The following is a 14549-nucleotide window of genomic DNA, read 5'->3' as shown; positions in this document are numbered from 1 at the left end:
TGTTACTGTGAATTATATGCACCAAAACTACGTAAATTGTAAAAATGGTCAAAAAAGCAGTCAGTGGAGTAAGTTGGCTCCCTGATGTATAATATTTATGTCACATCGTTATATTATTATTATATTAGTTTCTTTCTGCTTGCCAACTTTATTTTAAAAGTTAATAAAGACTGATTCTCTCAAAGTAATTGTATATGAGTGGTAAATATAGCTTACATGTATTCACAGTCTCATATCGAGCTCTGGTGTTATTATTTCATTAAACAGTTCTAAAACAGTGAAAGCACCATTTTATCTAACTTTATGACAGATGGCAGAATGTTACAGTGAATGTTCTATACGTGCCGGCATGTGGTGTGTTATGTGTTTCTATATATTTACAGCCCTGCATCTCAGTCTGTCAATTTTATACCAGATTCCATGTAACAACACTGCATGTGCATTTATAACCAGGTTAAAAACACATCAATTGTATTTTTACAATGGATCTACATTATCATAGATACTTTGGTACAGATAATAGAAAGAGCTTACATAAATGAAATGGAATTAAAACTTCAAATATTCTTACCTGGTCTTTCTTTTCCATGATGAAGATGGCGATTGTAATTATAATATTTGATAGTTAGAAATGAAAGGTTTAAAAGGTGTTGTTAAATATTGGCTTGCAGATTATAAGTGTGTGAATGTTGCTAAAAAGAAATGACAGAACTAAACCTCTGGTTTTTAAATATTAGACTCACACAATTACATCTCTGTCAGCTCTCTCGTGGATGGATGATGAAAACAAGAATCAGACGATACAGAAAAACAACAATAGTTTATTTTAACCATATTTTGTGTATGAACTACAAACTCTGGTCTCTATAATCGATCTCCATATCTTTTTAAAGGTCATGAAAGTATGCTTACATGAAAATCAATCTCTTATTCTTTTACAACATGTCTTTTTCAGTTTTAGAACAGATTGTTGGCACATGTAAAATCAAAATTTAAAAAAGATTGTTTTTGTTTAGTTTTATTCTCAAAATTATTTTTTTTTAATATAAATCTACCACTAGAACAGCATTCCCTCTCGGAAAGAAAAAGAAAATAATGTGGGAAAAAAAGAACATTGACTAAAAATATTTAGATATCTTACATACATGAGACAGCTCGACTAAAATGCAACTAATTTACCATTTCAATTTTCAGACGATTTACCTCCAACTAAAGGCAAAAAAGGGGAAGATGGTTACACTCTCTTATGTCAACTGAGTAGAACTGTGATCCTCATCCCATATCTAGGAACTTGAACACAGACTTAATGACACACATCCGGGGTTGAACAAATGTGCCAGACTCCACAGAAGTGCAATTATTGGGTAATTAGTGTCATAGGGCCAGAATCATTTAATTGGGTTTGGACTAAAATCACTTTGGGACCTCTTGTTATATAGGAATCTACCCTCCACACTTGTGTTGTGTGCAGCACAAAGTTAATGTTATTAATTTGATTTAGAATTGTCTTGATCATAAAATTATATTGAAACATACAATACACAACAGATGTTCCTTTCCTTGTAAGGTAAATCTAGGGAATGCAGAATAAGACAAAATACATGTTTCACAAATGACTAATGTTAAATGACCAGTGTATTAGTCAAAACATGGAAGGTAATTTGCTGCAGCATTTCCACTTAACAGGTTGTAGACATGGATTATTAACATATATAATCTATTGCATTACATATCACAGGAGGACCCAAGGTAATACTAGTCTTGTAAGAGTAGGGCTTTAGATTATTATCTTGTTCCATTTAAGTCTTTTCATATCTTAGAAATGAGATTCTAGGAAGAACTGGTACTGATCTTTTAATTATTCTCAGTAGTATTTGAAATATTTTAACATAGGAAGCAGCATCTTTGTCTTTTAGGTTTTTTGAGTAGGATGCACTCACTTCATGTAAATTTAAGTCCATCAAATGACATTGTTTGGTTAATTTGTATTTATTTTCCACTGTGTGACTGTGAACTCATCTTTGTCAACCTTTGCTGTTTTCACCAGTGCACTTGCCCAGTCTTCAGCAAACAAATGAGATATTGATTATGCAGCACAATTAGTTGCAGATTTCATGGTCGTTGTTACCACTGTAGAAACCTTTCAAACCCAGGATGTAAGAACATTCAAAACCCACAACTTCCTCTAGTTTTTGGGTGCAGTACCACCTCCAATTTTTCAGGATAGTGCTTTGCATCACGATTCCACAAAAAAATACATGTCACTATCTCAAACAGTATTTTTTAAGAGGTATTCTCCTCTGTATACTTCCTTACTGTAACATAAACCTACAATATAATGTAAAAGACAAATCTGAATGAAACATGACAATAACAAGCTTTTTGTCTTATTTTACTGTCAGAGGACCAAAGCTGCACTTATCTGCTAAAAATAAACCTGGAGGATCTGACAAATGTCTGCATAACCTCTGCATTTCTGCTGCCTGGCACCATTCTAATGGTGGGGACTTTGAAATGGTTTCCAAGGTATGGGCGCCTGCGGAGCTGTGTCCATCCAAAACCCATGGGCACATCAATTAAAATGGAAATTGTGTTGTCGCTAACGGAGGGGGGGGGGAAGCAACCCAAACATCTGGTTGATGCCCGATCCCACACATTCACCCCCAAAGCTTCTTGCTGCATAAGCCCTCCCTCTCGGGGCCAAGTCCTGTGGTTGGCAGGGGCAGGGTGTGAATCTGGGACTGCCAAGCACTGCCGATGTGGAAATGTGACATACAGATGACAGGCAATGTGCTCAGACAGCTGTATACAGGGTTTACGCTCCTTCTTCAGCTCACCAGTCTGCTTCTGACAGCACTCTGTCCTGCAGTGCTGCAGATGAGGTAAGGGGTCCCCACCATGAAAAAGTGGCTTCAAAGCATCTTCACATGCAGCAGGTACAAAGCAAACTAAGTGAAAGGTGAGGCCATTATACACTTGTAATATTTGGAGGCAGTGAACCTTTACCAGAAGATAAGATCAGCTACATTTTCCATCACTTTTGAATTTTACATCTTTATCTATATTTTTGATTACAAGCATCTTAATGCTAAAGTACCCATTAGTGCTGCTCCTTCATCATGACCCTCTGAGATCAGAATTGGTCTTAATACAATAAACAACTTTTTCCTTTTCGTAATCATGTCTTTTGAGATGCTTGGGATCTGAATCAAAACAAGTGGAAATCAATGATGACATTGTATTTTGCATATCCATTAGGCAAACAAAGACAAATGTTTCTTCCATAGTTTGTGTATAGAATTTAATTGAACTAAAATATGCTTTTAATAGTGAGCCTTGACTTGTACAGTAGCAGAAGGCAGGACATATTGCACTCATTAAGGATCTTCAGTCTACTGATGACATTGCAGAGTGCCTAATATGTATGTAAGAGATATAATTAAGTCGTGAATTATGACCAAATTTTGTCACTGACAGTTCTGTCAATCACTGTAAAATAATGAACAAGATTTTAAATCATCCCAGTTACAGATGGTCACAAAGATTTCATCACTTAATCCACAGCTGGAGAAAATCACTAATGTGCTCTAGATTCCTTTCACACATGGGAAAATTAGGTTTCTATCTTATCAGATCCTGAAGTCTGCAGTTTACAAAAAAAGGAAAGAAAAAATAATTTGCTTCTACGTTTTCTTTGACAGGTGCCTCAAAAGCATTTCAAAGCATATTAGTAAACCAAATCCATAAATGAGAGGGAGAAAAGAAGGACATGAATAAGTGCTGAAAAAATAATTGCAGAATACAGTTTTTCTTGATTTAACCACAATATTTTTTTTCTTAAATAAATAACTTCTGTTTTGTAAAGACACTTTTTGAAACAGTAGACATACCCTAATCCCAAGAGTCATTGAACAAACACCACCAGCCACTGATTTGACAAACGGGAGTCTGTTTCTCCATGTTTGAGCCGTAAGCCTCACATCCAGTCATCAGTACTGTCCTGTCAGTCATGTTTTATGTAATTCCATCAGTTTTATAATGTCTCATTTTGAAAAAAAAAAATGCGTTAGATTTGGGTCTCTTGTACATTGTCTTTTGAGCTGGCCCGGATTAACAAAGGTTCGTGCGCTGAGCTGTGTATGGAGTTGATGGTGGCATGGTTGTATGCACTCTTGTAGGTGTTATAGTGGTTGAGGTGCTCATGCTCAAGAGGAGGCAGAGTCAGGTGGCCCTCCATACCCGGGCCCCCTGTTACACAGTCCTCGTCCACATTAATGATCTCAATAGTGCGTGTGGGTGCGTGGTGGTTCTGCTGGTGGTGCTGTTTGCGCATCTTGTAGAAGATAATCAACATGACGGCTGCCATCAGCGTGATCGCAACGAAGCAGCCGATGATGATCTTGGTCGTCTTCATCACCTCATCCAAGCCATTGAGTGAGCCCTCCCCACCCAGCTCTGTGACAGGGATCGTGTAAGTCTTCTCCGTGGCGCGAGTGAAGAGCGTCGTCCGAATTGTGGTGGTGGTTGTTGAAGTGGCTGAAACAGACTCCCATGCTCCAGCGGAGGGGGTGGGGCCCACCTTCTGTTGCACACTGGTGGTGAAGCCTTCATTATGTGGCGTTTCTATGGTCTCCACTGTTACTGTGGTGAAGTAGCTGAAGCTGCTGTTCTCTGTAGAGGACACATTGAGTGTGGCAGATGCTGTCGTGTTACCTGCAGAATTACTGACCATACACGTATATGTGCCTGTGTCCTGCATGGTAACATTCGTAAAGTTCAGCGTGCCGTCATTCAGCACAGAGATTCTGATCTTGTACGCTCCGTGTGTCATGATGGAACCGTTGGGTGTAATCCAGCTTACAGAGGTCAGAGAGCTGGCCCTGCATTTCAACTCTGCAGCGCTACCTTCTGTCACATTTAGGTCTGTGGGAGGCTCCACAATAACAGGAGCATAACAGTGAAAGTAATTCTGGTCCAGCTCGCCAATATATCGTCCCTTGTGGTGGGTAGGTGAGCTGCAGCGGGCACAGCAGCTCGTGTTTGCTGGTACCATCTCTTTGAGCCACCAGCTAAGCCAGAGGATGTCACAGTTACAATTCCAGGGGTTGTGGTGCAAGTGCACTCTCTCCAGGTGATGTAAAGGAGTAAAGAGATCATGGGGCAAGAGGGTAAGGTTGTTGTGGGCTAGATTGAGCTCCACTAGTGACTGTAGGTCGTCAAAAGAGTTCCTTTCTATGGTCTGGATCTGGGCATGCATCATCCATAGCTTTTGCAAATGGATGAGCCCTTTAAAAGAGCCAGGCCGGATGACAGATAGCTGGTTCCCCGACATCTCCAGTTCATCCAGCTTCACCAGGGGAATAAGGTTGGGAATTTCCTTCAGATTGCACATTCCCAGATTTAAGTACCGTAGATTGCTCAGCCCTTCAAAGGCCCCCTCAGAAATGTAGGAGAGCCGCTTGAGCTCCCCGAGGTCCAACCGCCGTAATGAGGGCACTCTGTTGAAAGCATAGGAGGGAATGCTCTCTACGGGGTTATTCCTCAGCCAAAGCTCCTTTAGTTTGGACAGGTACTCAAATGCCCCGTTTGGGATTGTGGTGAGGCGGTTATCAAAAAGCTCCAAGGTATTGAGGCTGGCCAGTCCATTGAAGGCACCCAGCTCAATTTTGCGTATGTGGTTTTTGCTCAGCTGCAGGATCTCCAGATGTCGTAGATGCTTGAAGCTGTCCACCTTTATGACCTGAATGAGATTTTCTTGCAGATTCAGGTAGCGTGTGTTTGTCGAGATGCCATCAGGGACATCCCGCAGGCCTCGGCGGGTGCAGATGACTTTGCTGAACTGGTTACTACAGGAGCAGACAGAGGGGCACGTCTGAGCACGTACCAGCCCTGCCACCACTAGCAGCTGGAGGGCCAGAAGCAGCACAAGCAAAGGGTCGGACAAGGCCCGATTCCACCTAGGACCTCGCATCATCTGCTGCTGCTGATTGGAGGTCATCTTGTTTAACATTCATAATTCGTTGACTGGTCTTCCACTTTTTGGAAAGAGGATTTGGGCCCACTGGAATGAAATGAGAAACAGAAGAGAGAGGAGATACATAAGTCAAATGAATGTATATGTCTAATATGCAATAGTTTTACAATGTAAACAATTGAATACAGCAGGTTGTAATCCCCAAAAAGATCAAATTGAAAGGTTTTCACCAAACAATATTCTTTAGATGTGTGTATCTGTTGTTGCATAGACAGATAGCACTGTCCACCAATACACAAAAAATTGCATCTTGATTGAGTGCCTCATATCACACCCTGTTTATGGCTGTATAGTATCTGTCGTAGCCTGTAATAATCACACACATATACCCTGGACCCATACACACAAAGTTGCATCTTGATTGAGTGCCTTATTCCCATTCTGTTTTCTGGGTGCACTGTCCTTGCACTCTCAATCTCAGTCACATAAAACAAAATCACAATGAAGCCGCCAACTTCTGCGCTGTACCTCTGCAGGAGGAGGAGGAAGGAAGGGAAGAAAAGCAGCTATGATTGCTGTGTCGTGTGATTTATATTCGAGACTGGGGGACATTAATAATAAGGAACCTCGTCACAGTGCCACCCACCAGTCCTTCCATCAAGTTGAGATATCTGGAAAGGTCTGATTACAAGTCACAGTTCCTCAAAGGCATGTGTGCAACAGGAATGTGAAACAAGCAAGTCAAAATGGAACGAGGGGATTTGTTTGTGGAAACAGTTGAGAACAATTTTTTTCCAGAATAAGGTTTTGCAGCAGTTTTCACCAAGTAATTAATCACATACACTTATGTGAGCTAGGCGAATGCTGATCACTACATGATGCATGTTTTTGTTATATTATTTATCTTTTCTTTTATTAAATTTTGTTTTTTTCAATGTATCTGATATTTGGCCGAGGTAATCAAATTGTGGTTTATACATATTTTTCGTATGTATTTTTATTCAAATTTCACAGAAAGCTGGATTGTTTTTCCTTGTCTAGGGTCACAGTCAGTATCTCCAATGTCGCTGATCTGACGTGGTTTGAATGTGGTATGAATCTGGAATAAGTTTAAAAACTCAAAAACCTGTGAATTTCAACACGTCTCAGAGACACAGGATCTCTTGGGATAGCTGTTGAGATGAACAAAAGTGTACACAATTCTGCAATGATACAATGAATGTATGTCACTAGTAAAAGGGCTTGCTGTAAATAGATCAGAATCGTTTTTCAAAGTTGATCTGTAATAATAATATGTGACAATGTGCTGACAGTGTAGTACCATGTGTTTAAGAGCTTATGATGCGAGTGGATGTATGTCATACATTGTGGCATTAAAAAGTTATAAACCTGTTTATATATATTAGCAACTCTAACAGATCCCTCTATTAAATGTTGGACTGACTCTATGAATGATTTCCTCACATAGATAATAGTATTTAGCCGTCAGCAAAACATCTGGAGAAGTAGTACAAGACATTAGAATGGCTGTAGTATTTTGTAATATTTGTATCTTCATTAGTCAACATTAGATTAGTTGAAATAGTAAAAAACTCATCAGATTAAAGGCTAACATGCTAACATAAGCTACCAGCAGCTATTGGCAACATTTAAGGGCGAATGTTTTGAAGCGTTTAAAATATTTATATGCATTTCAACCATATTATGTAAAGTGCAAATGTTCTATTACTCTCTTGGCGGAGTGTCGTTCCACTGAGCTCCAGCAGCAAGACACCTATGGTGCTGACCCACTTTCACACAACAAAACAAAAAAAGATTTTGCAACCTCACTTTGAAATATTTTTAACCGGCATAAACTCGGCAGCTGATTTTGGAACAAAATAGAAGCTGCATGACTGAGGTTGTGGGATTACAGTATTTTCTGCTTCTATACAGTAAATTCGACACAGATTAATCTGCAAAAGAAAGCTCTTCACTTACGAACGTCAGGCTATTACTGTAACTACTGATTAATTGCTTGATTAACGACTCCATTAATTGTTCAATTAAGAAATTCAAATTCCAAGCAGCCAAAGCCTGAGGGTGGTGAAAGAAAGTGTTTTCATCCTAGGGACCAGACAAATGTGACAGGGATCTAACACCAGGCTGAAATCCCATTTCAAATTACGGCTGTAATTTGTTGGAAATTAAAACCTTTGCATGAAACAATTAAATAAGTTACAATCTAGGGTACGATGTGATTTTTCAATTTTTTTTCGTATTCTACTAACCCTGTCAGAAATTAGTTTTAATAATAAAGCTGATCATTTCAGGAATATTAATGGTTACACGTTTATTTTGACAGACACTGATTTTTCAAGGTGAAGTAATATCAAAAACAGGATCGACTAGAATATATGCTGCGTACTCATGATTAGTAAATAAACTTCTCTCAGATAAGAAATCTCTGTATCTTATTTCACTATTTACTCATCCTTATTTTCAATGGATCAAACCTTGAAAACATAAACAATGAGACCAGATTCCAAACTGTGGCAGCAGAAAAGATGAAGTTTATTTACAAAGCAAAACAATATGTCCTCATGCTGACAATGAAAGAAGCAAAATTGGATTTACGTGGTGCGGTGAAGGAATGAGATGAAGAAGAGATAAGGAAAATGAGATTAAGGAAATAATGCATTTTTCACCCAAACTTTTGTCCTAATGTATTATCAATTGCCAGCCGTCTTTGGTAGGGAGAACTAAATCATGAACCAGATTAGCAGGATTGAAGACAATCTGCAACAATTCTGAATTGATTTCTGCTTTGTAATTAAGATAATTTACACTGCAGCTGGCCATAAGGAGGAACATGTTACATGGCTACATACATATGGTTATATGTGCAGCTGTCAGAAAGCATCAGTAAAAGAAAGAACAAAACTTTAAACAAGCAAAAAATAGAGAAAAGTCTATTTATGCTTGAAATGAGCCTGATGTGACTAAAATTATTTATTTATTGGTGACATAACTACACTTACTGTTTTATTGTCTTTTAATACATGAGTGCAGGCTGTCACCATATTTGACCTTTCCCTGTTAAGTCCTTTGATCTGCATTAGGCTCAATCGATGAAAGAATAAAAAGAGTAAATAAGTAATCATTTCTAGTGACAATGCTTTTAAAGTGTAATCTGACATTAAGGTGCTGCACAACATAATACATCTCACATTATGTTCTATGTTGAAAACACAGCATACATTTTAAATACAGAGTTAAATATTATTTTTCTATTAAGGCCTTAATGAAATGAAGAAGGCATTTATTGCACTGGTTTGTTAGGTCCATATACAGGGATCATATGTGGTGCTTTACTCATTACATCAGGGTGTAGTAAAATCAACCAGCTCTTCACTCCTTGAGGATCTGCCATCAGACCACTTAAAGGAAGCCAATGGGAATTAGCATTGGCAGCCATAGAAACAAGAAACCCATCTTTTTGCATGACACAACTAATCAATACTCATGCTGCATAAATACAGCAGCTGCCATGCTGATATTGTTCAACTCTCCTGTGCAACAACCACAGTGGTCAGTCCTCATACAGTTGCATCTTATGACAAATAACCTAAATGGCTTCAATAAAAAAATCTGGTAATCATTTTTAAATGTATAAATGATCCTCAGTCATATTAATACCAAGGTTTTAAAGATGTAGAAATAAAAATAATTACCAATCATGTAAAACAATAACCAATGTTATTTGATATTTATTTGATCACCATGTTTATTTATATAAAGTCAGTCAGCTGTGTGTCTAAAGAGTATCTGCATGAAGAGGAACCTGTGAAATAACCATCTGACCCTGACTGAGCTGATTAACCCCACTTTCATTTCACAACTGGTATATTTTAAATAAGACATTCAGTATGTATCGGCCTCATGTTTCATCCAACCAGTCTTTTTTATGGTTGAGTGCACAGTAAGTCTGTAGCTGGTTTCACCAGTGCACACAGTGTGATTCACAACAATTTCCACCGGGTTCTTGTCTCAGCCCTCTTCATGGGTGCTGTAATTTCTCCAGCCTGCATCGTATTTTTGCATTATAAATCAGGCAGAAAAGCCAAATGAATTATTCAGCAGGACTACAAGAAATTCTAGTTGGGCTAAAGTCCTCTAAAATAGGTCTGATGTAGCTGCTGCCTATTATCTTCTGCTCTCTTTCCGGGGTCATCAAACATTTCCCGTCTGCAGCTTTCACACACACATCGAGAGCTTCACTTGAGAGGTGAGGAGGGGGAGGGGACTCGACTTGCTTCCTTCAGTTAATGCTTGAGTGCCTGCTGATTATAAACTTTTGTTACTGAAGAGTGACTGACAGAGGCTTTGGCTTTCTGTGTGGCATGTAGGGAGAAGGATGATGATTGAGGAGATTGTACAGTGAGAGACGTGTGACAGAGGAAGGTTGGTTCGTAATTTTTGCTATTCTTGAGAGAGAGAGAGAGAGAGAGAGAGAGAGAGAGGGAGGGAAGGAGAGAGGGAGGGAGATTAATGAGATATAAATCAAATCAGGTCACTTCTTCATAATACCAGCAATCTTGCAACAGCTCCAAATAGAAACCAGAATCCTTTATGGATTCCAGTGTGGGAGGGAAACCCAACAGAAGCATCTCAAGCCTTCTCCTCACTCCCCTCTCTCTCTGCAGCCTCACAGAATTAACATGCAGAACGGTGCAATGAACAGATTAATTGAAAGAAGGCCTGTGTATTGAAGTACGAGTCTTTTTTTTTACCTCATCCTTATATTTTGCATGCAGTGTTTGTGTTTGTCACTGTTTATGTTGAGCAGCACTTCTGCATCCTTCCCTCTTCAGCCTGTGTCCGGAGCTGCTGCGTATCTGCTCAGACCGTTGTGTTCATGTTTTGAAGCTGAAAACAATAAGTCGCTCTCTCACTACACTCTATATTTATATTTACATCTTTGCCTTTCGGCGCAGTTCCCAGTCTTACAAGCTAATTGAAAACATCTCCTTCGTTTGATATGATAAGATTAATAAGATAATATGCACCTGTACTGATTCCCCCGCAGGGGAAACTATGCACAAATATCCCTGATTAGTTGTTTTTACTGACAGCAGCAGACTTGCATATATTTATTTGATTTTTTTAAATTGGTCTTTACTTCATTTATTTGCCTCTATAATACTTAAGAATAAGACATAAGAAAATAAGAAAAAAAAGCTTGCAACATACAGTATTGTCCTTTAGTACCGAAGTTATTTATCTAAAATTACCTCCTCCAGCTTCAAGCTATAAACATATTTCTTGAGTTAGATTTCAGTAATAAAGCATAAGGCAACTGGGAAAAGACACACACACAAACTATTAATAGTTGTGCTCTACTTGCAGGCGACCTCTTGATCTCTACACACTGCACCAACCACCTACATTTGTTTCGCAAAATTACCTGAGATCCTGACTGATTGTGGACTAATTTGACTACAGCAACTGTTACTTTTAATGAATCACTGCAGACAGTGTCTTTCACTTCATACTAGTGTTCAACCACTGCAGAACTGTAAATGTTGTGTTCTTGAACTGCATCACGTAACATTGCAATTTACATTTGTATATATATATAACATATTGGGCTATCAGATTCAGTTTAAAGCCAATACTGATACTTGTGGTATCACTGAAGAAAAAACTATTATTTCTGTGTTGTAGGTGCCGCAGCTTTAAAACCGGTGAAATATATTTCAATTCCATTCACTCCACTCCACAGAGAGTCAGGTCACAGTCAGCGAGAAACCAGAAAGTGCAGAGAAAAAGATCTGCTCATAACTGCGAGCTGATGGTCACGTTGTAGCTGTTTTCAGTGTCTTTTGTTTAAACCAGCAGAGTGAAACAGACAGGCCGAGTACTTTGGTGCTAACTAGCCGAGTGTGACAAACTGACAGCTGCTCCCATGCCCACACCCCGATATCCTCTCACTCACAGCTTGTCTATCTCATCCATAACAAGCTGCTGAAACAAATTTGATTCATCTCTTGTATCAGGAAATGACTGTAGAAATGAAACAGCCACTCTTAGAGGTCTACCTTTTTTTTCGTTTATCATAACTTTAAATGAGCTCGTAAAACACTGTCACTTCATTTTAAAGTTATACATTGGAGAACAACTTGGGATTTAGAGGTAAAAAAAATTGAAAAAGCAGAAGTTACATATGATAAAAGGAAATCTGTCATGAATTTGACTTAAACCTATTTGATAAAGCAGTCTTTGTCTAGAGATTGGGTATTTTAAATTCTAACCACATTAATCACATTTACTTTTGTGATTCACAATATTAATTGATCAATAACAAAGTACAGAAGTTACCATAACAATACTGATTACAATTGCCTTTAAATCATTCAAATCTTAGCGATATTCATGAAATCATAATTCAAAATACAGACATCCTTCATTTTAAAACAGTTCTTCTATCCCAGGAAGTAATGGGGTGGACTTTCGCCTAATTTAATCAATTAATACTGGGGGGCATTCCCAGAACATTTGAGTGTATGTACCCCAATGTTAAATGCACAGAAATATACTATCCATTTTGAACAAGAGTTACGCTGCTGTATAATCTCTGTGTATTAATTACAAATCTATAAATTGATGTCCATGTCCAATTAAATGTATAATTTAGATTAATCACTGTGTTTTGATAACAGACACAACTTTGTGGGAACGGTGGAAATCTAATACATTCGAGTAAATTGGTAAAATGGATCCATTTATAAAATCAGTGATTTGAATCCTGCAGTATTCTGCAAATTTTCCTTCCATAATCCATAATACAAATATCCAGTCCACACATTTAAGTGCATCTCAGGTTCTGTTGTGGTGCTGTGTAATAACCTTTGCTGGACAGCTTACAGCTCGATGGGAAACGTGGGGGCGAGGAAGGAGTATCACAGCCAAAGTCTCCAGTCAGAATATTGTTGCAGATACATGGTATGCAGCCTAAATTTTAATCACTGCATTCAATAAACTGAGCACATTGTTCAACCAAATGTTTATTGGACTGAGTTAATTTAAAAACCTTACATGAACTTTGGAATTTGGATTTTAAAGGTTGTTAGAGAAAAATAATTATTCGGATACAAATGGGAGTAATGATCCATTTGGTCATTATTCAGTAATTACATGTTTTGCATTCAGTAGTTCTCAAACTGAAAACATTTCATGCCTCCATGATGATTTGCATTGAACTGCTGTCAGGATTACAACAGTGACGAGCTGCACACAGTTAGGATGAACCTTGTTTGGAATATTAATTTCATCTGAATGGCTTTTAATTTGTTTTGCCGTGTTTTATTTATAACATAAATTATCTTTTGACAGTGGAGACTACAGCTGAACGTTACAGGCAACAGGGACACTTAGAACTAGGCTTGGTGATACGGGAAAAGTTAGCAAGCGCCGAGAACACTCTGAAAATATGCATTTGATACATCCCACCCCCCATCGGACGTCTCTCCAAAGCTGCGCATGAACAATACCTGACAACTGCTACTGAAAGAGAGGATTTCTACAAATAAGATGAAAAGTGTTTCAGAAATATCTTACCAACCCAACCTTTTAATGTAAGAAATAGAACAAGTTCAATTACACCAAGAAGAATTTTTCAATTTTCATCCACCCCCCTTCTTCCATCAGCTAAACTATGACTTTTCCACTGTTCAAATATAAGAAAGCAAATGTTTGTTATTGCAAGCAAAAATCCTTTCTCACTGTATGTGCAATGGGGATGTTCATTTCCCAAAATACACTTGTGTAAGTTTCTTACTGGCAAATAATTTATTTTAAATTCTGAATAGTGAAAGTCAAACATCTAAGTGCAGAAACAACAAGCAAACGTTATTTTAACTGGAGCTTCCCTTCGTTTGAATGAGTGTTGAGATGATCTAAATTGAATGAAAACAGCAGAGAATGAGTCTGAAATACTGAGACTGAACTTCAAGTGCTTCGTTTTTCCAATTCCAGTGTTTGGGTTAAATTCAGGTTGTGAATTGTAGTAAAGGATTACCTGTCCATTCCTATTTGCACAATTGATTAATATTTCTCTAGTTTTGGACGAGGTCGTAGTCTGTGACGGTGCCTTACTTGTGAGTCACAGTTCTGATATCTGCGGGCAGAGCTGTGTGTGGCCTGAGCATGATGGGGACTGTGTATCATCAAGTGTGTGACAGTTCTACACAGAAGGAGCAACTGGCCTCTTCTTCCTCCTCAAACCGAGGACGACGCACCCGACAGCAACACATTTCCCTAATAAACGAGCCGCAGTCATTTCAATTGGCCTTTTCGGAGAAAAGTGCCCGATCAGGAGCTTGTCTAGTGTCTTAGAAACCCAGCGCAGGGATACATGGGTGTGCATTCATTCTGTTCTACTTTACTGGAGTACATTTAAATTATGTCTCCATCCATTGATAGGTGTAAATTATAAATGTATTGTCTACATGCATTTAATTTTAATTTTAAAGTTATTTTCAATGCCGATTTCTCCCTGGAGTAGGATCAATAAAGTTTATCCTATCTCATCTTA

At 38.4% G+C, this 14549-nt stretch overlaps 1 protein-coding gene across 3 annotated transcripts in view; it reads right to left on the bottom strand.

The window, feature by feature from the left end:
* Positions 1–803: 803 nt before the first annotated feature.
* The window catches only part of lrrc4ca (leucine rich repeat containing 4C, genome duplicate a), a 175052-nt gene continuing 161306 nt past the window's right edge, over positions 804–14549 (bottom strand). For all 3 annotated transcript variants that reach the window (XM_069528791.1, XM_069528792.1, XM_020078755.2), the window contains one exon: positions 804–6061. In XM_069528791.1, the coding sequence (XP_069384892.1) occupies positions 4067–6010 (1944 nt within the window). In that variant the 5' untranslated portion in view covers positions 6011–6061 and the 3' untranslated portion in view covers positions 804–4066. The remainder of the gene's footprint in view (positions 6062–14549) is intronic.

Source organism: Paralichthys olivaceus, chromosome 7 (genome assembly GCF_024713975.1).
Source record: "Paralichthys olivaceus isolate ysfri-2021 chromosome 7, ASM2471397v2, whole genome shotgun sequence".
Classification (NCBI taxonomy): domain Eukaryota; kingdom Metazoa; phylum Chordata; class Actinopteri; order Pleuronectiformes; family Paralichthyidae; genus Paralichthys; species Paralichthys olivaceus.
This window is presented reverse-complemented; position numbering and strand designations above follow the sequence as displayed.